Below are 26005 nucleotides of genomic sequence, written 5' to 3' on the forward strand. Positions count from 1 at the left end.
TTTTCCCCCACCCGTCACATGGATACCCCTATGTTTCTAACTCACGAAGGAAATTATACATGTTTCAAATCTAATGGAGCGACATGGGTAGGAGATTTACCATTTTTTTTCTGTTCTCAAACTTTTCAGGTTACCTTTTCTCTGAACACCGTTCTGTCTTTCTTTCTTCTCTCCCAAACCACTCCTAGATCAGATATTTGGTGGATGTGTCGTAGGTCCAAATTATTTGCCACCTTTCCCCCTAATTGGTCTGGTACCTGTGCTCCAATCCAATTAGTTATCCTTACCTCCCTCTCCTTACATGGCCCTGGAGTATACATAGATGCTATTGGAGTCCCTAGGGGTGTCCCAGACAGATTTAAAGCTAGGGATCAAGTCGCAGCTGGTTTTGAATCTATCATACCCCAAATTACTATCAATAAGAATGTAGACTGGATTAATTACCTTTAATATAACCAACAACGTTTCCTTAATTTCACCAAAGACGCTATTGAAGGCATACATGAACAGCTTGATCGTACTTCTCTGATGACTTGGCAGAATCGTCTAGCCCTGGACATGTTTACTTGCAGAAAAGGGAGGTGTCTGTGCTATGTTTGGTGATGCTTGTTGTACATATATTCCAAATAATACCGCGCCAGATGGATCAATAACTCGTGCATTGGCAGGCCTTACTGCTCTTTCTAAAGAACTTTCCACTAATTCTGGCATTACAAATCCTTGGGATCAGTGGTTTGCATCCTCCTTCGGATCCTGGGGACAATGAATAAGATCTGTTTTATTTCTTTGGTTGTGACATTTTGTCTCCTCCTCCTGGTTGGTTGTTGTATTATCCTTTTGTTTTGCTATATAATATCTAAGTACTTTACCGCCTCTATGGAAAGGGCATATGTGCTACATGATGAGTGCATGTCTCGTATAGCTTCTTCCATTTTCTCTCCCCCTTCCCCTTCATCAACCATTTCAAGATAGAATTATATAGGCCCACATCATTTTTGTTCAAAAAGGGAGGAGTGTGGAAACAAAAAAAGATGTAATTGAACAAAATGTATGTGTGTATAGAAAATAGGACAGAGTGGATGAAACTTGTTTGTGTTTTGCGTACGTGACAAGAAGCATGTATACTTTCTGGAAGTTTCTTTTGATGATGTGTGTGACAAGAAAATATACCTTTAGGGTAATGACTTTACAAAATTGGAAAAGTACAATGAGTCAGGATGCTATTTTTTGCTTACGTGGTCAACGATCAGGAGATTAGAAAGGTATAAAAGAACAAGGACATCTGCGCTCGAGGCAGATGAAGCGCGGTGTCCTGGGACTGTGTTTCTCTGACATTTTACCCTTGCTTGGTATGTATTAATAAAAGGTTTTGACTAATTTTAATTTTCTTCTCTGTCTTCAGTCACAAATATCGTCCACATCAGTCTTGGATTTGATTAGCCTGTGTCAGAAGGAGAGTGGGCAGATGATGTACATTATGCAATGGGTTGGATAATCTCTTAGTGAATTAACATTTCCATCTATAACTATAGAGTAAATCTACAGAAGGGTGGTGGTAACCAATAATTTTAAAAGTGGTACACTGCACTTTCTGCAACTGCTTCCTGCCCTTGGTATTAACCTGTGATGCATGAGGTTAAAGCTCTTTTATAAACTGACCTATAGAAAATGGTCATTGAGTTCTGTGGCACTCCAGGCTTTTTAAAGTCTCAGAAAACGCAGTCTTTGACAAAATTTCTTAGCAGTGACTTATGTGCTGTTCACCTTAAACTGTCACATACTGATGATTGTGATGTCCAGGAATTTGAAATTCCCTACAATCTGCCATTGCTTTATTGATATATAAAATGGGAATGATTTGGCTTGGTTAAAGTATAACACCTGTTCTTTCGTTTTCTTGCCATACAGTGAAAAGTGCAAAGATGGACACCAAAACTGCCCAAGCTAAGCTTGGTTTTAATCTTCTTTTCTCTATTTTGTTTGCTACTTTTCTGTAGAAGATGACTGAGCATATAAGTGCCCTGGAAAGCAAGAATGACCATTCCCCTAGTAGCCAGGATCAAGATAAACAGTTTCAATTTCAACTGGATGAGCGTGATAGTAAGATTGCTGGCCTGGAGAAGATTTTATCAGAAAAGGAACTTAAAATGTTCAAACTACGGGAAAACCTATCAGCCATGCAGACTGATCAGGAGACCCTGAAGGCTGGCACTGAGAAAATTAAACAGGATTATGAGAAACAGCTCCAGCAACTTCAGCATGATAAAGACTATGAGAAGGTATTCCTATTAAACTCCTTAATATTTCAGAATTTAGAAAATCTGGTTGGCTTTATTGATCACTGCTCAGTTGGCCTACTGTAAATCACAATTAACTCTTAGGAATAAAAAGTTGTGGTGACTGGAAAAAGTTGTAGAGCGATGCCCAGGTTGCCTGCAACTGGCATTAGCTTCTTGAACCCGAGTCATCAATAGTCAGAGACTGAGATGGACTAGGGGATACAAACAAGCAAGAGTAGTGCAAAAATTGCATTATACTATTTATTTTCCACAATGTTCAAAACAAAGTGCAATACTTAAATAAATAAATCCACAATAAAAACAAGTACTTTTTAAGGAAGTTAAAATAGACAAATAATCATACCATCCATCCATCCATCCTCTTCCACTTATCCGAGGTCGGGTCGCGGGGGCAGCAGCTTGAGCAGAGATACCCAGACTTCCCTCTCCCCAGCCACTTCTAGCTCTTCCGGGAGAATCCTGAGGCGTTCCCAGGCCAGCCGGGAGACATAGTCCTCCCTGTTGGACGTGCCCGGAACACCTCACCAGGGAGGCGTCCAGGAGGCATCCTGATCAGATGCCCGAGCCACCTCATCTGACTCCTCTCGATGCGGAGGAGCAGCGGCTTATTATTATTTTATTTTAATAGTCATACATAATCCGATAAAATCAAAGTCAGAATCAGTCTTTAAAAATTGCTCTTCCTAATTCAGTTCTCTCTCTTATCTCACTCGTCTTTCTACTCCTCTCTCTCTCTGCTCACCCACCTCCCAGATGTAATCAACAGGGGCAAGAGTCCAGTGACATCGGCCCTCAAATGACTGCCATTCCGGTCACCTTTCTGTCAGCATCCCTTCACCTGTATCATTGTCCACAGCATCCCTTGGAGAGCATGAATGCTCTAGCTTCCAAACTCAACAGGAGCAGATTGAAACTGAGGTTTTTCAGGCACTTTGTATTGTAATTTTTGGTCTAATGGAAAGTTAACTATCAGAAGCACAAATATACACCCTGTCACCTTCACTTCCTTTCTGTTACCCTGACAGTAATTATCTCTGAAATAATATCTCCCGGAAAAGAATGTTTTCTGAAAAGATTTCAAATTTCACTGCACAAGACTGTTTACTTAATTAATAGAAACTACTTTACTTAAAATGTGAGAAAATTAATGCCTTCTTGCATTTTTATGAATACAGTAATACATATAGGAAAGAGAGAGAGAATTGATTTAGTCCAGCTCTTGTGAGTGGAGTGGTCTTCAAACTGATTGTGCAAATTTTTAAAGGACTTTGCATTGTGAAATAATCCTGGCAACCTTTTACACAGAATGGATTTTAGCTTCTACACATAGCTTTGGGTTTGTTTTACAGCGTAACTATTGGATTTATCAATAATTATAATTTTCTAGCCTTCATAGTAGTACTAACTAGAGCTTTATTTTGGGTCTGCCCTTTGTCATTGCTAAACTAAAGAATGCTCTTTTAAGTTTCCTATGTATTATTTTTTTTTTTTGCTTAATCTATAGAATTGTCTTGCTTAAGTAAAATGTAAAATAAACACATATTTAGACATTTCTTTAGGTACCATAGGTATAGGAACTTATTATGGAGGTCATATGATGACTGTTTCCGGAGGATGAATAAGACCATGTCAATTGATAGTCAATTAATTTAACATACTGTAAACAGTTTTCCTTTTCTTGCTAACAAATTAATATACAGTTGATTCAAAGAGATAACTCACTGCTTGTAAAAGTCCATAACCAGTATATATACCAGAAGAAAAAGTTAAATATCTGACTGGGGTTAAAATAGTATATCAAATTAAAAAAAAATCCAAATATATATTTGTGTACATATTAGTGTATAATGTATGCTACAATTTTAGAGACACCTCTAAAAACAGCTGTAGGGTTAAGTTGGTTATGTATTTATAGAGATTAAAAATGTAAACCTGTGAACATGAAAGAAACTCTGAATTCAGAATATGTATTTTTAAATAATAAATCTGAATAAGACTGCTCAGATATGGATGGAGAAATAATAAACTGCATTTAGGTTCTGATGAATGTTCAAACGATTTACTGTGAGAACTGTGAGCAACCCATACTTATTGCTCTTAATTAATTTTGTATTAATTACTTTCATCATAAGTTTGACTAAACAGTATTTTTATTTCTAGGCGCAGGATATTGAACATATCAAAACTGAACTGAACTTGCTGAAACAGCACGAGATGCAAAAGGTTTGTGTATGTGATTGATTCACATGATGCTCTCAGTAACATACTAAGCTTGAAAATTTCTTTTTTATTTATAAACCCAAGGAAAGTAACTGATTTCAGTTTTTTAATGCTTTAACTTTCATTGATGGCTTTATTTTGATGGGGCAGGCTTCAGTGTTCTTACACAATCTAAAGACATGTTGCCAGTTATGTGTGTGTGCAAGTAGGAAGCTCGATGAACTGATGACTTGTCCAGGGTTGATTACCCACAATCCTGACCAGGACAAAACATGCTCTGAATAGTTTTGATTTTTTGTTTATCACTGTGTTTATCAGGGTGTTATTTTCTATCATTTATCATTGTTTAAATGGTCACCTCCAAAACACTTACTTTAATAAATATTTCAATTGACTTGTTTTCAATTTATTTTTTTGCATCTTAAATAACTTCTCATTTTTTAAAACTTCTCAGCTTAGGGAAAATTCTGAACAAGAACGATTTGCTGCTTTGAAGGAACAATCTGCATATTTCACTCAAGAAGTTGGCTCACTAACGCAGAAAGTTCAGGTAATTTAGCAGATTTTTATTTTTAAAAAACTTTCATTTATATTTACTGTCATCTTGTTTTTGATATGTAATTTTCCTAAATAGACATGCAGTTTTTAAAATAATACCTCTGAAAACATGTACTAGAACATGAATACGCTGTGTAATGTGTCTGAAATATTCTAACTCAGGATTCTGTAGCTCTGAGATGGCAGCACTAACCACTGTGCAAATGTGGTGTCCCATTTTCTTTTTAACTATAGGATAGTTAATATAAAGCACAACATGAATTTCAATGAAATGTAAAAGACTATACAAAACCAATTTACAAGTGTTCAAAATCTATTTATTTATGCATTTTTAAATTAGGCTCCTAAACCTTTTAAATATTAATAAGTAAATTGTAGATTATTAGGCTAATAGCAGTATTAAAAGCAGTGACTGGTCCGATTCAAGCATCTATAAGCCAGTAAGCTTAACATGCATCACAGGAAAATTAATGGAAGGAATTATTACAGATAAGATTGAGCAACACAGATTGGCAAGAAGAGGAATTTTACTGAACAATCAGCCCAGGTTCAGAAGAGGGAGGTCATGTTTTACCAAAATACTGGAATTCTATGAGGAAGCAACAAAAGGATATGATCAAAGTGGAGCATATGATATTATTTATCTGGACTTTATGAAAGCATTTGACAAGGTGCCACAGCAAACTAAAAGAACTAGAAGTTCAGAGTGCGGTGTGTAGATGGGTGCAAAATTGGCGCAGACACAGGAAGCAGAGGGTTATTGTGCAAGCAACCTGATATAAATTGGCTGATGTTAAGAATGGTGTTCCAGAAGGTCTAGTGTTAGGGTTGCTGCTATTTTATATATATATATATACTAGTGGGCTTTGCCCTCTGCTCGCTTCACGAGCCCACCCCCTCACCCCGGGGCATACCACGTGCCACGTGCGTCTCTGCCACTCACGTTGTGAAGGGAGTAGCTGAACGCACGCTTTGGAGAGGCGGACCAATCACCTGCTTGCTTACAGCTCCCACTGCCGGGCTGTGTGTTCTGCTTCTCACATTGCACGTCGATCATTTCAAAGCCTGTACAGCAGCTGTCCTCGCTTCGTTCACTTACCTGATTGCGGGGCGCGCTAAGCACCTGCTACTTCATGCCTCTGCCGCTCACATTGTGAGGGGTGGGGGTGGGGGGGGCTGAACACAGGCATTTAAAACCCTGCACAGCAGCTATTGTGCACAGCAGCTGTCCTTTGGTCTCACTGCTTTGTCTTGTGGGACGTCAAAGTGTCTCTCGCGGGATGTCCAGGCTGATTATTACTTTCCTTATTTTCTGAATTTGCACATAGATTATTATTGTTCTCTTATGCATCCTTGTTTGCCTTCTTTTCTCTCCAGCGCTTTCGTGCCTCTTATCGACATGCTGCTCTTTCTTCTTCATTTAGTCGTTCACTTGCCATCTAGAGCTTATAACATTTTAAGGGAGCACATGAAGTGTGTCTGCCAAAAGCATTCCAACAACTGCAATATTAGATGTATATGAACTTGTTTTAAATTGTTTGTAAGTAGGGCGTGACGTGCAAAAGTCACTGTCCCACTGGTCTTACTTCCTAAGGTTGTAATGTCTAGTCTCGCGTGACGTCAAAGTGTCTTATATATATATATATATATATATATATATATATATATATATATATATATATATATATATATATAAAGATTTAGATAAGTAATAGGCTTGTTTAGTTTGCAGATGATAACAAGTACAGTTGTAGACAGTGGGACTTTAGAGGCTTTGGAAACTAGACTTGATGTTATTTTAGAAGAATTAAGTGCATTGGAAAGCAAGCTTCATTGGGCTGGATAGCCTGTTCTTATCTAGATTGTTCTAATGTTGTAATGTGCAGAGATCACAGAGAAAATAACCCCTAATGCCCATGGTCGTTAGGGAAAAGAAAATCCCAAACCTCTTTAATTTAATTTAAGGTTGTGAGAGCCCAGAGGGGCTAACTCGACAGCATCAGTTGATAAACAGGAACCAGCCCTGGACAGATTGACCAGTCCATTGCAGGGCCCTCTCATGCATACACCCACATGGAGTCAATTGAAAGTAACCTGCATGCCTTTAAATATGTGAGAAGAAAGCTTGATGAACCAGAGAAGAACCCAAGCAGATTGAGAAAATACATAAACTCCATTAGAACAATGGCAGGTGTGGAATTTGAACACAGAATACTAGATCAATGATGCAAGAGTGCTAACCACTGTGTTCTCCCAAGTATAAAAGTCAGGTAGAGTGTTGGCAGTGCATCCTGACATTCAACTACCTACTGAAATCTAGGAAAATATTAATACATTTGTCAGAATATGAATGAGGTCTGCTATTTGGATGTCATTTGTAATACTTATCAAATGAACTCAAGTGCCATAGCAGGAAACATATGACAGCTAATATTCTGTAATTTTGATTATATAACAAGTAATGTTACCTACTGGTAAAATCTGTTGGCGCTCTGGTTGACATCCAACATCTAAAGAGGGATGTGTTTTAATTTGCGACTTCAGATTAGCTTGGTATGAGTTAGTGTGGGTATTGACTGTTGTCCAATTCCAGGCTTGTTCATGACCTTAAAAAAATATAATGGAAAGAACATGTTCAAAAACAGATAGCTGGTTCGATGAATGAATTGCAATTCTAAATTTGAAAAGATCCATTAAATTCAATTCACTTTAGTTTAGTTAATTTTTATATGGCTTTCTTCAATGATTACGTACACAGAAAGCTATGACATGTTTACAGGTAATGTGCAAGTATGAATTTAACAAATTACTAAATACAGAATTAATGCACATGTTTAATGGTATTTATGTTATATATGTGTGTTTGCCTACACTCTGCACAGTTGAAGCTTTAGTGGCTGCTAGATAGTATTGGAGGATCAAAATAATCATGATATTAAAGCTGTGGTGCTTGGCTTACTTTCTGAAGGCAACAGCTCACACCAATATTTGGAGACTAATTTAATCTGGTGTTTAGTAACGCCCATTATGACACCCACCAAAATTAAGCTTCTATGTCAAGTATACTCCTGGTGTCCTTACAGATATCATACCTCAAGTGCAGAGATCTACATTTGCCCTCTAATTGTCTTATTTAATCATCATTTCCCTTTGTAAATGCTTTAGCACAAATGTGAATGTAAATGAATAAGTTGCACTTCTTTAGGAAAATCGGTAATTTGTTTAATTTACAACATTAATGTCTTTTTCTTAAAAATTACAGTTTTTTGAGAGATGAGAAACCTCTTACCAAGCTCTTCAAGAGGATGATCAGTAAATTGTTTAGATTTTGTAAATAATATTTGGAACACACCTTACTTTATCTGAATTTTTAGAAAACACACAAATGCTCAAGAGTCATTTTAAATTTACTGGGAATTGTAGAAATTATGAAACCATTATTAAACAAGAAGTCAGGAAACATACAGTGCCACATTTATAGATATGTTATTACACATTTAGTGCCTCTGTTCTGTACATTATATGATTTGTTTGTCCACTATCTATATTTAAATTTGAAAGTTAGATAGATAGATAGATAGATAGATACTTTATTAATCCCAATGGGAAATTAATAGTTTTAATAATTTAACAACAATTTATTTAAGTTAAAAGAAGAAGAAATTTTGAAGCTGATGGAAACAATTCGGAAGCATGAGGAGTCTATGAAAAATCTTACTGAAGATCTGAAAAAGCAATCCAGACAGCTAGTAAGTAGGATAAACCTATCTTTAGTGCTGTAGAGTTCAACTTTAAGCTGTACATTTGGACATCCCAGTACATATTAAGAAGCTGAATGAAAATGAGTTGTTTTAAGTTCTGTGGTTATATTTTGTTCCTGTTCAAATGGCGTCTAGTTTTCTTTTTGATGAAGTGCTCTATTTTGAGCCATAGTTTTTTTATTCAAAGCATCATTATCTTAATTATATTTAATGGACTATTTTAAATTTTACTTTTTAAACCTTATAATAAGGATGTGAATTGTCATAATGTCATTAATAAGTTTAAAAAGCAGTATATCCACTATTGATAGATAACAGAACTGCAAATAAATTTTGTTGGGGCAGCGATCTGTCTTTTGAATCCTGGATCCAAGGGTTGAGTCCCATACCTGGTCATTGTCTCAGTTTGTATATTCTATCAATGTCTGTGTGGGTTTTCCTCTCAGTATTTCACATTTCCTCCCACATGCCCAGAGAATCACAGCTTCAGTTAATAGACTATTTCAAACTGGCCCAGTTTGGGTATGTTCATATGTGGGCCATATGATGGACTGGAACTTGTCCTAGACTAATGTGACTTTGTGCCCCATGCTGACAGCATTGGCTCTTGGCTCCCAATGACCCTAGATTGGATTAATTAGGTTTGTAAATGTTAAGGTTTATTAATGTGTATAAAAAGAGGCAGTCATTCCATTATTTAAGTGTTAGCCTTATAATATATTTTCTTGCATGATTTCTAGTGTCATATTACATATTGTCAGGAGTAATTTGAAAAATATTTTTCAGAAAATTACAAATCTAGAGGCATTTTGCATAGTCCAAGTTCATACTGAGATGTTTGCCATGGAGTGGCTTTGTTAAGATCGTGTTAAATGCCGAACTAAAATCCACAAATAAGATCCAAGCATAAGTACTTGGTTAATCTAAATGCTGCAAAATTTAGCAGAGAGCCATGTTTACTGCATGTTCAGTTCAAGTCAATTTGTAATGGGACAAAAACAGAATCTGTGACAGGTTTGAGAAGCGGAAGAATTAAACATTCAAATGCATTATTGTAGAGGAATAAGTTGCTTCTTGGCCACAGTGATGTTTGTGAATTCTTTGAAATTAGCAGAACTTTCTAGGAACTGGTTTTGAGGTGTCCGTAGGGCTCCTCACGCCTGTAAATATCTCAGAGCTTTCCGAGACACTGTCCAGTTCTGCAAGGACCTAAAAATGGTTTGATACTTTCAGTTCTGGGGTTGATGCACCTGGACAAAATGCCATCTTTTACTTGCACCTTGTGACAATGGCCCATGTATCTCTACCTGGCTAGTCTGGAGTCTCATTTTCCATGGTGGAACAAATGGCAAACTTAAGGTAAGGCTGTCAGTCCTGCAATCCAAATTTAAAGACTGAGGAGCAGAACTAACAAGGTAGTCTTCTCCAAAGCTGTACCTGTGTCACTTGCCAGTCCAGGTAAGACTGAGGAAATTAGAAGGCTTAATCTTTGGTCAGACCTTGGTGTAGGATAGAAAGGTATAGGTTTATGGGGCATTAGGACTACTTTTGTAACAAATTGGATGGGTACCGCAGTGACAGGTTACATTTCAACCAGAGGAGCCCCAATAAGTTGGTGAGGTGTATGATTAGGCTAGTTGAGGATTGTTTAAACTATGGAATGAGGTGCAAGGAGTTTAGAACAAGCCAGGGTTAGAAATTGCACTTGAAGACACAAGCAATAGTGTAAAAAATGAATATCCATAGCACTTTAAAATGTAACCCAAGGTTTAAGTGTAAAAGTGAGATAGTTAAATTAAAAAAACCTTGCCTTAATGGCTGAAACATCAAAAATAAAAGTCATTTGGAGTTTTATGTAACTGAGCATAATTATGTTATACCAATAACTGCAACCTTGCCAAATAACAAAGATGGGCATAAGTATAACATACATGGGTACACATTTTTTGGGAAGGATAGGCAGAATGAAAAATGAGGTAGGGTTGCTGTTTATGTTAAACAGAATTTAAATGCAGGTCTTCTTCAGTTGGATGATGAGCCACATCTTAATGAGGACGTCTGTATTCGTCTGGAAAGCCGTTGGGAAAACGGGCCTTATTTTATGAGTGTGTTATAGACCGTCAAATACAGACAGTAATTTCAATGCGTATCTTTTTAGTAATATTAAAAAGTCAACTTTATGTTGGCATATTGTAGTCATGGGGGACTTTAACTACCCAAATATTAACTGGACTAATCTTGCAAATCGTGGAGTATAAAACCAAAAGCTTTTAGGCGTAATCAGTGATTGTTTTTTAATATGATATGCTAAAGCACCATCACAGGGGAAACCCGTGTCTAGAGTTAGTATTTTGTAATAATCTAGATAGAATTCAGAGTGTAGATTGATCCACTAGTGTCAAGTGACCATAATTTTGTATAGTTCTTTTTTGTTTTGGAAGAATGCAAATACAAACTGTTAAATAAATTCATGTAAGAAATTATTAAGGATAAGATTGAGCAGCACATGACAAGAACAGGAGTTTTACTGAACAGTAAGCATGGGTTCAGACAAGGTAAATCATGTTTTACTAATATGCTGGAATTTAGGATGTTGTTTGCAGATGGGTGCAAAATTGGCTTAGACATAGGAAGCAGAGAGTTATGGTGTGAGGAACCTTATCAGAATTGGCTGATGTTAAGAGTTATGTTCCACAGGGGTCAGTGCTAGCACTGATACTGTTTTTAATTTAATATAAATAATTTGGATAGGAATATAAGTAACAAGCTGGTTAAATTTTCAGATAATACCAACCGGGTGGATTGGCAGATAATCCCACAATAGAGGTCCCACAATACAGGTTGACCATCATACTAAAATAAATTGGAGTTTAGGGTGTAGCATGTAGATGAGTGCAAAATTGGCCAAAACACAGGAAGCACAGGGTTATATTGCGAAGATCCTTATGAGAATTGAGTGATGCTGAGAGTTGTGTCCCTCAGGGTTTATTGCTAGGGTCATTGCTATTTTTGGTGTATATATAAATTATTTTGATAGGGATATAAATAACAAACTGGTTAGGTTTTCAGATAGTACCAAGTGGGTGGATTGGCAGATAATCTGGAATTTGTTGAATCATTACAGACGGACTTGGACTTAAGGGGCTTATGCACAATATACAGATTTCAGTTCATTTATTTTTTCATAGTATTTTGATATTGTATGCCTTAAGATATCTATTACATACACAACATCTGGAAAAGCAGAATAAGAAATTAAACCCAAATAGTAATAACTGAGATCAGATTCTGGCAAAGATTAGCTAAAAAAGTTTTTATTTTGAAATTCTCTTGCTGCCCTTATTTCTTTGTATTATGATGGGGCTATGCTTATAGGTGCAGGATGCTGTACAGAGTGAGCAAAAGAAGTGGGAAGAAGAGAAGGCCAAGGAACTTAAACACCAGTATGATCTGTGGGAGAAAGAGAGAAAAAGAGCTTTGACTGATATGCAGGAGGATCAAGAACGAGAGAGGAGGAATGCCTTGTCCCTGCAGAATAAAATCATTGAGTTGCAGAATGTAAGTTCATGTTTTATTTTTCTGATTTATACAGAAAATATCAAAATGTTGAATATTTTTAATAAGAAGCAAAGTTCAGCTATCTTCTTTTAGAGAACATGTAGCAGCTTGAGTGTTGAAGTTTTAACCACAGTTTTGTCAGTTTACTCACCAATTTCTTTAAGCAGAAACTTAACCGGCTACTTTTTAAAAGATTTAGAATTCATAAACTGTTGCAATCAAAGGCAAAGTAGATAAGCAAAAGACCTCCAGTGAAGTAGCTCATCATATTCAGGCACCATTGTTTTTCAAGTGCCTTAGGCACATTTTTTGGTTAATTCTTGATTGCTCAAAACTCATCTGTACTCAAGATAAAACAAAGCTCAGAGAATGAAAGAATGTAATTATCTTTAAAAAAGTACAGTTAGTGGATGTTGGACATAATACACTTGATGTTATTTTGGGGGATTAAAGTGGATAGAACTGATAAATTTTGATAGGCTGAATGGCCTTCTCTCGTCTTAATTTTTCTAATGTTCTAATCATAAGATTTTTTCTTCATTGTTAACATGTAACATTTATCAGTGTTATCAGCCTTATTATCAACTATCACAAGAAACCACTCAGATCTAAGGTTGCAGGGTATTCTGATGTGTATATTGGTCATATCAACAATTAATTAATGGACAGATATTGTTGCTTTCCATTTATGTTAATCAGTTACTGCTTTGTTTTCTGGGTGTTTTAACAAATTCATATTTAGTACAGTGGAACCTCGGTTCACGAACGTCTCTGTACACGTACAACTCGGTTTACGACCAAAAAGTTCGCCAAACTTTAGCCTCGGTTCACGACCACACACTCGGTATACGAACAAGCCAGTTTCCCTTTCGGTTTGTGCGCACTGATGATTTCCGCATGTGTTGCATTGTTCTCGGTCAGACGTGCGTGCTTACACGTGCGTGCGTGCTTTCGCTGTGAACTCTTTGTGCTTTATTTCATTTCCCTTCCGGTTTGTATGCGCCGATTACTGTATTTAAGCACTTGTTCAGCCTCTCCCTGTTCATTGTTCTCAATCAGACGTGCATGCTTTATCTGTGAACTCTTTGTGCGCTACAGTATTTCGTGTGCTTTTGCAGTTAACCATGGCTTCTAACCAAGTGAAGAGTGGTGAGAAGAATGTTTTGCAGAAAATTGAAATCGAAGTAAAGAAAGAAATTATTGAAAAGTATGAGTGTGGCGTTCGTGTTACTGATCTTGCCGCCGAGTACAAGAAGTCAAAACCTATGATTTCGACTATTCTAAAGCAGAAAGAATCTATTAAAGCAGCTGATGTTGCAAAAGGACTTACAGCGTTAACCAGGCAGAGGCCTCAAGTGCTGGAAGAGGAGGAAAAACTATTTACCAGTTTACTCATTTACCAATTTGAGAACACTCGTGCTCTCAAGCAGCACAATGTAAACAAAGCCAGACTGCCAGTGATGTGGAGGGCAAACACGAAGGGTTGGGTCACAAGGACTTTTTTTTTGGAATGGCTGCACAAGGCTTTCGCTCCCACCAGCTAAACCGCTAAAAACACCAGAAACCCAAGAAATCACAAGAGAGAAAACACCTGAAGGAAAACATCCCTCCATCGCGGAGCCAGACTCTCCCTCAAAACTGTAACCTCCTCTCCCCCCAGTCCCTCCTCACTTCATGCCAGAACTCGACTCATGCAAGGTTAGTTTCTTGGTGGTTTATGGTTAGTTTTTGTATTACAGATTTTTCAAATGTTCCTTTTTTCCCCCTGTGCTTAGTGTTTATACAGCGATCGGATCATAAAGGCTATAGCACGAACTCTTACAATATTATTTTCTTGGTTGCTTGTGGTTGGCTTTTAAATAAAGTTCAGATTTGTTCAAATGTTCCTTTTTTCCTCCTGTGCTTAGTGTTTATACAGCGATCGGGCACGAACTCCTGCAATATTATTTTCTTGGTTGCTTGTGGTTGGTTTTTAAATAAAGTTCAGATTTGTTCAAATGTTCCTTTTTTCCACCTGTGCTTAGTGTTTATACAGCGATCGGGCACGAACTCCTGCAATATTATTTTCTTGGTTGCTTGTGGTTGGTTTTTAAATAAAGTTCAGATTTGTTCAAATGTTCCTTTTTCCCCCTGTGCTTAGTGTTTATACAGCGATCGGATCATAAAGGCTATAGCACGAACTCTTACAATATTATTTTCTTGGTTGCTTGTGGTTGGGTTTTAAATAAAGTTCGGATTTGTTCAAATGTTCCTTTTTTTTCCCCCCTGTGCTTAAAACTCATAAAAAAAAAAAAAAAGTGTTTATACAACGATCGGGTTTTAAGGCTATAGCACGAACTGCTGCAATGTTACAGAGTAAGAGAGAGAGAGCAGGCTCACGTGCAGCTGAACAGGGAGCCTGGGTGTTTCTGTCAGTGTTATTCAATGTTTTTACATTAGTTTACTATTACACTGTGCATTCTATGGTGTAATAAACTATATTTGTGCTTAAAAAATATATTTACATACAGTTCGTATGGTCTGGAACGGATTAATTGTATTTACATACAATCCTATGGGGGAAATTGCTTCGGTTCACGATCAATTCGGTTTACGACTAGAGGTTTGGAACGAATTATGGTCGTGAACCAAGGTTCCACTGTAATTATAAAATCTCTGGCTGCATTTTACCTGAGAACTTGTCACAGCACTCTGTCCCTGCACTCAGTTAAGAGTGCTATACAAAATAAGCTGAATTTAATTGAATTAACAACCTTTGGTTGTGAGAGATGGAGGAATAAATTCAGTCACTTTACGCCAGACTGCTGGTGTGTCCCTAAAAATGACCTTTGGCTTCTGAAGTGACTCCTCCGCCACATCACCTGTTCCTTCTGCACCACCATGCGCTCCCAGCTGCCTAGTCCACTTAGCCCGCACACTCATTTCTGCCAGCTCCACCTCACTCCAATCACCTGTGGTCAGAGGCAATCTGACTGCCATACTACTCCCAGTTCTGTGAGGCAATCCAAGGCCAGAGTCCAAATCTGAGGCTTGCTAGCAGTCACACGCCCAGGCAGGTAGGCTTCAGCAGCAGTGAGATGTGGAATAAAGTGCTTAGTCACAGTTCCATGTCTGCTGCCCCTCTTATGCTGTTCACAGTGTTGCTTATATCGCCAGTTTCTTTGGGTATCCCTGCCCCCTTTGATAATTTGTGGCCTCCTGAAGAGCATGTCTATCTCATATCCAGACCCAAAGGCACTGTATTGTACCATAAATAGGTATTCCCAGTTGCTGTGGTAATTGCTAAAATAAAAAAAATGAAAGACATTGAATTGAATTAATGGTTTTCTCCTTAAGTGATAGTGACACCTTTTTGTATGTGGAAGTGTATGTTTTCAGCTTTAATTCAGTCAAATAAAAAGACTAAAATAACATATTACAGACATCGCTTGCAGTGCTTAATATTTTAAAGCATTAAAAATAAATTATAATACCACCATATTACTGTCTAAGCAGACAAAACTGTATTCTGGGGTCCCAAGAAATTCCCTTCTTAATATGGCCACATACAAACACCCAATAAGTGACCACTTTATTAGATACACCTACCTTTGTCACTATCATGTGACTGTACCTCATTATATATGTAGCATGCAGACATTGTCAACACGTTTAGTTATTGCTTAAGCCAGGGGTGGGCAGATTCAGTCCTGGAGGGCCGCAGTGGTTGCAGGTTTTTGTTCCAACCCAGTTGCTTAATTAAAAACCAATCCTTGTCAATTATTTAATTGCATGGCTTGTTAGTGCTTTAACTCTGCCATGTCAGGTCATTCTCATATCCTAGATTTATTTTCCTTTCTAAGGATATCATCCAAATGATTTGAAGTCTAAAACAGATGAGTAATTCTCAGTGCTTCACTTTTTTCTCTTCACTTTCCTTCCAAGTATTTAATTAAACCAAATAGTGCATGATAAATACACACAGGTGTAAATGAAAACAAGCTAAATGGAGAAATGCTTGTCTCTTTTGTCATTTGCATGGTATTGCTAATTAGGAGCAATTCAAAACCAAGAATACAGCTGTTTAAGACTAAAATAAGCAATAAGGATTCAAAATCTTAATGAGCGAGACAACTAAAGTGAAGCTGAAGTGTTACTTGAGCAATAAGGGCTTCTTATTAAGCAATTGGGTTGGAGCAAAAACCTGCAGCCACTGCGGCCTTCCAGGACTGAATCTGCCCACCCCTGGCTTAAGCTGTATGATCTAAGTAACTTTGATCGTGGTATAATTGTTGTTGCTTCCAGCATGGCTGAAACAGCTGCAGTCTCTACAGTTTACAATAGACGATGGTAAAATCAGCAAAAAATACAGTAAACAAAAGTTCTTTGATTGAAAACACTTTTTAATGGCAAAGTTCAAAGGAAAATGGCCAGAGTCATTCGTGCTTCCAAAAAGGTGACATATACTCAAGTAATATCTGTTTACAATAGTTAGTCAGTCAGTCATCATCCAACCTGCTATTTCCTAACACAGGGTCACGGGGGTCTGCGGGAGCCAATCCCAGCCAACACAGGGTGCAAGGCAGGAACAAATCCCCGGGCAGGGCGCCAGCCCACCGCAGGGCACACGTGCACACACACCAAGCACAATTTAGGATCGCCAATGCACCTAACCTGCATGTCTTTGGACTGTGGGAGAAAACCGGAGCACCAGAAGGAAACCCTCGCAGACATGGGGAGAACATGCAAACTCCACGCAGGGAGGACCCGGGAAACAAACCCAGGTTTCCTTACTGTGAGGCAGCGGCGCTACCACTGCACCACTGTGCCACCCTGTTTACAACAGTGATGAGCAGAAACATGCAATGTTATAGTAATAATGACATAATGTTGATGTGAAATGTAGAATATGTAAAGACTGAACTCCAAATATCAAATAAACACTTTCATTAAAGGTATAACAAAACAAGTTTGCTTTTTTGCAAGAATAATACCAAAGAAAAAGAAATTGTTCAAACGACATGTTGATGTGAATGTGTAAAAACTGAAGTCCAAGTATCAGTCGGTATAAAATAAACGCTTGCATGCATGTGTGTTTGTGCGTTTCATTTTTAACTGGTTATATTTGATATCCACACGGGTGTCGCAGTGGAAATGCTGCTGTCTTGCAACTAGAGGTCAAATCCTGAGTCCTCTGTGCATTTAGTGCTTTGAGTAGTGAGCTATTATTATTATATAATAAAAACATACATTTGATTTGAGTTTGTAACAGTCAGTATAAACTTATGGTACTTGTACAAGTTAGTGCTGAAGGGATAAAAGCAGACACACACACACTGATGGGTCATTTCTTCTTTGTATTTTGTTGAGCGACCAAACACCGCAGTTTCTATGGACTTAGTTTTCCTTGCACATGGACATTCACAACAACAGTCTATATGAACTATTTTTTTTAATTTAGTTTAATTCTCGAATAAAAGCACACTTGTTTCAGTATACCTTTTGTAAAAATGTTATTATTTTTTTTTTTACTCCAGTAACCATTTGAATGACATCAAATCTGTCTATGTCTCTATCAATCTCTCTCATGCATACACATACGTATATCTATACAGGCTTTTGTGAAAGTGTATATTTGATATTTGGACTTCAATCTTCACACATTCTACACTTCACATCAATGTTATATCGTTTGTGGAAGTAACCCCAGAGGAAGACAGGAATAGTTCAATCAATCAGACTTTATTCAGTCACAGATGAGTACATGGATTCCACATTGCAAGGCATCGGCTTTTAATATTCATTTTCCTCCCTCCCCCTTACGTATGAAACAGCATCTAAGCATTTCATCTTATATTACGCAAATCGGCCAACCGTTTCTTTTTTGTGTACGTATCATCTTTCCCGTGTCTAACAGACGCATTCCTAAAAAAGGAAGTTGTCCTAGGTCAGCTTACTGCACCCTGTCTAATGACAGACACTTGTATGAATAACCTGCCATTACAGCAAAACAGCTTTGTCAACTTTTAACCCTTAGTAACTTGCAAGCAGTTAAATTTTCTTTCACACGTTATTACTATAACATAGGGAAAAAAATTGTTTTAGTTATGCGTACATTTCTTGCCTCACTTTTCTTATGTCATCCGACAATTATGCAGATTGTTGTAAATTACCTGTATAATTCCTTACAACTCATTGCCAGATAAAATCTTCAACGCAGACTTGAGCTGTGAGAATTGCAGCTGAGAAATGGCTTTGGCTGGATGAATGGAGGATGGGCGAGTGCAGGATGAGTGCCACAAATTGACACATTTGTAAAACAAAAGGTAATAAGGACCTATGAGTTTCTTTACGTATGTTCGGAAACTTGGGTTGTTCAGGTAAAATGGAATTTTGGTAGGGATTCTAATGTTAGAGCACTTGACAGTCCACCATTTTGGGGTCATTTCCTCTGTCCAGCAGGCAAAGAAAAAATGCTCAGAATCGACCAGCTTTTTCAATGTGTACCAATACTACTACATTAAAAGGGCTTGAGTACCATCATTTAATGGTTGCAGACAAACACCTCATGCTCTGACTCTGAACCCCAAGTCCACCCCCAAACACCCTCGGGATGCTAGAAGGCAGTATTGCCTTTTGTTTTTGGGACTATATGGTGACTACTTGAGGGGGGTTACAAGACCTCTTTTTGTCAGAAGTAGAAGAAATGAAAGTGATGGGGAGTGAATCAGTATGCTAGCACAGCAAATAAAGAAGAAAAAGAAAATTAATAAAGTGCAAGAATCTGTTTGAGAGGGGAAACAATCAAGCTGACTATACTTTTCAGTAAGATGTCTGTTGAATACAGATACAATGTGCTGTGGACTTAGAGATTATATTTAAAATTTGTTCCTTGCTTGAATACTTGCATATTTCTTTCTATATATTATAGCAGCTGTAATTTGAAATTGATGATTACAAGGATTTTTCATACAGTGTATACTTCACAGCAGTCTGACTGGCTCTGCAGCATGCATTTGAAGCACAGCTGTTGAACATGATGCTTTGAATATTGCTATGTGATATTGAATATTGTTAAACAGCAATAAAACCATGCTTTCTCCTTTCTCTACTCATTTTTATGGTTTGTTCAGTTTTGTTAACTCAGTTTTATAGCAGGCTTGGAATATTTCAGTCTTGCTAAATCCTACTTTTTAACTTGGCAGCACCATGTGCAGCCCTCCTCATAGGACATTTTGTTTTTGTCTGAAGGCAGGGTGCATAAAAGATACAGGCTAGAGAACTGTGGAAATTATCCTTGTGTACAACTTCCTTTTTTCCCTTGTAGCTTTCACTCCATACTGTGTGTGAACACAGTCATTTGTGCAACATAACCTTCGATTACTTTTAGAAGCAGGATCCAGCAATTTAATTTTGATTACATACTCTGAGACTCTGTTCCAGGAGACATAAATGGAATAGTACATTAGGTTGGCACACTAGTTGTGATGCCTTTTGTAGACATGTGGTCCTACCAAGCAAATCCATTTACATGATTTAAAAATATAAGACATCGATTAAGCAAACTTTTTGTGTTTAAACAAAAGTGCATGTTTAGAAAGAGGAAGAGGTTTCATGAGTTGTTTTTAAAGTACATTATTGTATGTTTTTACAATTGTTTGATTGAGTTGTGTTCTGTTATTTTGTTTTGTTTCCAAATAAAAGGAATTAAAAAATAAGAAGACAAATACTTTTGCACTTGTAAAGATCGCTTTAACCAAGTTCCTGTGAGGACAGGATTACTAAGGCTGTGTGTGTTCTTGTTCAAGTTACCAGGTCAACACAGTTTTATAATCTTGTTCTTTTTTTTCTATACCTTGTAATAGTAGCCGGTTGACGGTAATGGAGAGGGTGAACTTGGAAAACAACATGCACAACAATTAAATGTCTACTACAGCTCTTTATAAACTGTCATTTTATCAAGAGGTGGCTGTGTATGTTTTCTTTTATCAAAAATTAATTTGAGGCCCTGTAGTAAGTAACTTGTGGCATGTATAATGTTTTATTTGAAACTTTTTTGTTAAGGGCAATCCAGATATCAGTTTGATTGTTTTTATGGAATTGTTAAGTCTATGAATTAGAAAGCAGTCCTGTTGATTTTTAACATGCATTATGCCTACTTTTTTATTGGTCCTCTTATAGCACATTATATTCTTAAATTGCAGAACATCAGTAGGGACAAAAACTGTAGAGTTTTGTATGGGCATAATTATAACAGCAACAGGGTTGCTTTTTTTTTGTATAGTATGGTGTAATAGTTGAATTTTTACATGCTTTTGAAAGAAATCAAAATATTAAAGCATTGATGTGACATAAACAAATTTTCACATAACATAGAATAATTGGCAGACTTAAATGTTGTTTTTCAGCAGTCCTCAAGGTCGATAACCAAAATGTAGGTGATAGAAGGGAAATCTGCTATAGTACAACTCCTCTTCTTTCTCTTCATCTTTTCCCACTTCTATGTAGAGTTGATGTACTTAATCAACCCTCTCCAAACCTCTCGGTCCTGTACCTGCTCATTGGTCAAGCCATTTTCCTTCAGATCCTATTTTACTTTATCTATCCACCTTCACTTTGGCCTCCCTCCCCTATACTTCCACTCCCATGACACTTTTGCCTACATATTCATTGTTTGTCCTCATCACAAGTCCATACCACCTCAATCTACTTTCTTGTACTTTCTTAGATATCTGTCTCACTTTAGTTGTACCTCTGATTGCCTCATTTCTTATTATGTCCTTTTTTTGTAACTCTACACATTCATCTCAACATTCTTATTTCTGCCACATCTAGCTTCTTCTCCTTCGCTCCCTTAACTGCCCGTATCTCAACTCCATACATCATTTATTGGTCTTACCACTGTCTTGAAAACCATACCTTTAACCTTTGCTTTAAGTTTTCTGTCACATGATACTTCTGATACCTTCTTCCAGTTATTCCATCCACACTGCACTCGTGTTTTCTCTGCATCTAGATAGATAGATAGATACTTTATTAATCCCAAGGGGAAATTCACAAAAAAACCTATCTACTTTTCTACCTCGGGCTACCATTAATGCTGGCTAACTTCTGAATCCTGATCATCATTAAATCTCATATATTCTGTCTTCTTCCTATTTATCTTAACCCCTCTATCTTTCAAAGACCTTCTCCATTATTCCAACTTCCTCTCCACTTCCCCTTTACTGGTGCTACTCAACACAATGCCATCAGCAAAAAGCATACACCAAGGATATTTGTCTTTTATTACATGACTCAAGACATCCATAACCAGATCAAAGAGGTAAGGACTTGAAGAAGATCCCTGGTGTGGACGTAATCTAATTGTGATCTTGTCTGTTAACCCAACACTGCTTTTAACTCGAGTCTTCATTCACTCATACATATTCTGGACATATCCTCAGATTCTTCTTTGGTACTCCATTTTCTCATGCACCTCCAGTTCTCTTGCCACATACTCGATCTTAAGCCTTCTCTAAATCATTAAACACCATATGCAGTTCTTTCTGTTTTTTTTTTGATGCTTCTCTATCAGTTGCTTCAATGCAAGGACTGCATGTGGGAAAGTCAGGTCCGCAGCTGATTGCCTTTTTAAATAAATAATCTCCGCATTCGTGGCTTTAAGTAGGGGGCTTGGTAATGTGGCAGAAGCAGTTCCTGGGAGCAATGTGGCGCATGCGTTTCTATAGTTAAGTGCACATGGGAGAAATAGTCTATGTCTGTAATTGATGCCATGAGCTGCCAATCGCCACACCTTTGCCACGTCCCTGAATAAAAAGAGAAGCGTGAGTGTGAGGGGGAGGAAAATAGAACGAGTAAAAGATCAGAGGTTCAAATGCGGTGGAAGAGCAGTCTTGGGAAGGACAATCTGGCCACCTAGAGATAATATGCAGCACGAACAGGTGCCCTGCAAAGGAGTGTAGGTCGTGGTGTTCTAGGGGCTGATTCGCACCACTGAACAAAGGTGTGGAGTGGGGTGAACGTGGCTGATGACATCCCCAGGGATCCGAGGTACGACTGTGGTTGCATGATGGATGACGGGAGGAGATCCAACCTCGGACGGTCTGTCAGACGCCGACTGAGGCAGCCAAGACGGGGATCAGGGGATGAAGATCATGGCTGCTGAGTCTCCACCAGCTGTGTGAGTTATGGGTGAGCCGGGGAGATGAAGAAGGAGGTGGGCTAGGATTATCCCTCACTGAAAAGAACATGATAGAGTCAGTGACTGTCTTTTCAACCTCTGCTTTAAAAGGAATTATTTATTGTGATTTTATCCCCCACTTTTCACCTGCTTTTATGGATTATTTATTTATGAACGTTTTTGAATCACGGCACTATTTATTTTAACACTGTTTAGGTTTTTTTGTTGATAAAAGCACTTGCACTTTACACCTTCCCCTTGCTCCAAGTGTGATTTGTTCTCATTTGCCAGCTCATTCACTTACGTTATCGATGGTGACGGGTTCAAAAGGCTCCTAAAACTGGAAGAGGGAGCATGGAACAGGACCCGCACTGTCACACTGCATCAGTTGTTCTTCTCCCTGGCATAAAACCAAACTGCTCCTCCCCTATGGTGGTCTCTTCCCTAGGCCATTTCTTTTTAACCCTTTCCGAAATTTTCATTGTGTGTGACATTAGCTTTCCACATAGTTTCCACAATCCTGAATATCACCCCATTCCTTATAAATGGGTACAATCACACACTGAATGGGTACACAATATGAAAAGGGGGAAAGCAATTGTAGAGTATGCCCCCAAGGAAAATTATAACAAAGAAATAAATTGAAAAATTGGCAATATAAACAAAATATTTGGACAGTTGACTGCCTTTGGGATATAATTTAAGTCACCTATCTTCTTTAATTGTTATAGACTCGTACATTGTGCCTTCTCTTATTTCTTCAGAGGGTTCAGGAACTTGAATCTGAGTGCAGGACATTGCAGAGGGAGAAGCAAGATGCAGTGATGGAAGTCCGCAGCTTAATGAAGGAAGATAAGCAAAAAGAAGTAAATCGTGTCAAAGCAGAGATGCAACAGGTGAGTCTGTTTTTGTCTGCATTTATGTCAGTAAGGAGTCATAAAGAGAGAGCTGTGCCTATTGGGAAGAAATTACACACTTTCTTTCTTTTTCACATTTTAAATGTAAGCCCTGGAGGTGTGAAAAACTGATAAAATAATAAAAAATGTGTCTTAATAATGTAAAGCAACAAGTCATAAATGGTTGCTGTCAGTTAATGCCCAGCCTAAGGGTTATCACCTAGCTAGTAGGCTAGCAGTAGTATTGATATTGCAATCTTTTTTTGAGCCCATTGGCAGTCCCTAATTATTCAGTGGTTTGTTTTTTGCTCAGACATCTAACTTTATGGGACTTGCATTTGTAACATATACACCCTTCCCCTGAATTGAGTTCTCATATTTGCGTGACATAAATGAACACAGCTAGGCTTTTTTTTCCTATTTTGTATTAATTAAACATTTTTGTTCAAATACAAAAGTGACTCACATATCACCACTGTAAGGCAATTTTTATATGTATAAAAGTCACATTGTGCATTCTTTTTTTTGTATGTTTTTAAGGAGTCATACTGATAAACAAAATTACTTGCCTTTGCTCCTCATAATACATTACTTCTAGACCTAATTGCTATATTCTCTTGCATGAAATCTAATACCAGGCACAAAACCAGCATAATAATGATATTTATAGTTTGAAAATTATCTAACTATTTTTACATAATCAAATGACAACTCAGCAAAGTATATAAAGCAATGGGAGGACTGCTTCTGCTTACTTTCAGAAAAACCCACACAGAGATAAGGTGAAAGTACAAATTCAACAAGAATTATAACTGACATAGGTTTTGAAATTTGAACTCAGTCTCCTGGGGCCTCATGTATAACGCTGTGCATAGAACTCACACTATAACATGGCATAAGCACAAAAGCGGGAATTTGCGTACGCACAGAAAAATGCAGATGCATAAATCTGTACGTTCGCCAGCTTCCATGTCCTTCCGCTACTTAAATCCCGATCAGCGTGAAAAGTAACGCACATGCACGTGCCTGCTGGCCCACCCCAACTCCTCCCAGAATTACGCCTCTTTGAATATGCAAATCAATATAAATAGCCCTTAAGCTCAGCATTCTGTGAAAAGACAATGGGAAAAGCACGGGGGAAAATAGAAGAATTTCAGCGAATACCAAGTGGAGGAAAGGAAAAACATACTATTCATTGGTTTAAACAGTGATAAAATCAACAAAAGGAAGTTGATGGAGTGACATATAGTGTCGGAGAAACTCTAAAGCTCAAGTTCACAAAGTTGCACAGTGCCCGAAATAAAAAAGAAGTTATCACATATCAAAGTCGCCATGAAAAGGTGAGTCATAGCCCACCGTCTGAGTGTCATATGAAAGCTTATTAGGGTACAGAGAGAAAAAAATAGGCACACAGTGGGGAAAAAAGCTTGAAATGTCATCTTTAATCTCAGAATTTCCACTTTAATCACGTAGTTTATTTTGTCATTAAAGTAGAACATCATAAACTTCATCTTTAAATCGTTTAATTTAGTAGTTTCTCATATCCCATCATGACTAAAGTAGCACGTTAAATGCTATGTTTTGTATTTGATCTTCTATGTGGTCTATGTGCGTGAATCACTACGTGCTTCCGGGCTTTCTCTTCCTCCAACAGGACACAGAATCCATTACATTCGTAATATTACAGCTCTCTGAATAATTAAAATACTGAGATGTATACGTGATATCTTTTTCATGATGACAGGAATGAAAGAATGTTATTAAACATGGGAACACGGTGGCGCAGTGATTGTTCATCTCACGCAAGATGCTTGCTGTGCAATGCGCGACCTTCGATGAAATAATTTATTGCAGCAGTACTGTCTCTTTCAAATGTACTAACCTCCAATTCCTGTCCTTACTTTTCTTTCTCCAAATACCCAATCACCACACAATCAGCTCTGTAATAGACGTTAAGCCATCTGTAAGCTTAGAACGACGATTCTTCAAAACGTTTAAGGAACAATGAAATATCTTCGTAGTATGGTTAATTTTTCTATCCATCTATCCTTACAGTGCGCCAGCCCAGCAAGAATACAGCACGAGGTAGGAACAATCCGTGAACTAGCTAGCACTGTGGCACCGTGTCCTCACATGTTTAATTATTAACAATATAGATTATTTAAATGAATTTAAAGTTTTATCTGTATAATATAATCAACATATTTTACAGCATTTCATCTTAAAAATGATATCGTCATCATATGTAAACATGCGCTTTATAAAGTGGCGCAGGTTGTGCAATATTATAACTAGTGCAAGTTTACAGTGAGGTGATTGTACGTATAAGTACAGACAGTTCTACAAGGAGCACTTGATGGACTGATGGAGTGCGTTTAAAGTTCTTGGGATGAAACTGTTTCTGAACTGCGAGGTCCGTACAGGAAAGGCTCTGAAGCATTTTCCCGTGGCTGAGGCAGCGTGTGCTTGATGCTGTATACCAATAATTCTCTTTCCGATCAGCTACTGCTGTGATTCCACACTCAGATACAGTGATATAAATACTCCGAG

At 37.7% G+C, this 26005-nt stretch overlaps 1 protein-coding gene across 1 annotated transcript in view; it reads left to right on the forward strand.

Moving 5' to 3' along the window:
• Positions 1-26005, forward strand: part of si:ch211-102c2.8 (trichohyalin) — a 114109-nt gene that overhangs the window by 65027 nt on the left and 23077 nt on the right. Inside the window, exons 15-20 of the mRNA XM_051931940.1 lie at positions 1998-2279; positions 4461-4523; positions 4975-5070; positions 8726-8827; positions 12215-12397; positions 23324-23455. Of these exons, the coding sequence (XP_051787900.1) occupies positions 1998-2279; positions 4461-4523; positions 4975-5070; positions 8726-8827; positions 12215-12397; positions 23324-23455 (858 nt within the window). The remainder of the gene's footprint in view (positions 1-1997; positions 2280-4460; positions 4524-4974; positions 5071-8725; positions 8828-12214; positions 12398-23323; positions 23456-26005) is intronic.

The sequence above is a fragment of the Erpetoichthys calabaricus genome, chromosome 1 (assembly GCF_900747795.2).
Source record: "Erpetoichthys calabaricus chromosome 1, fErpCal1.3, whole genome shotgun sequence".
NCBI lineage: Eukaryota > Metazoa > Chordata > Cladistia > Polypteriformes > Polypteridae > Erpetoichthys > Erpetoichthys calabaricus.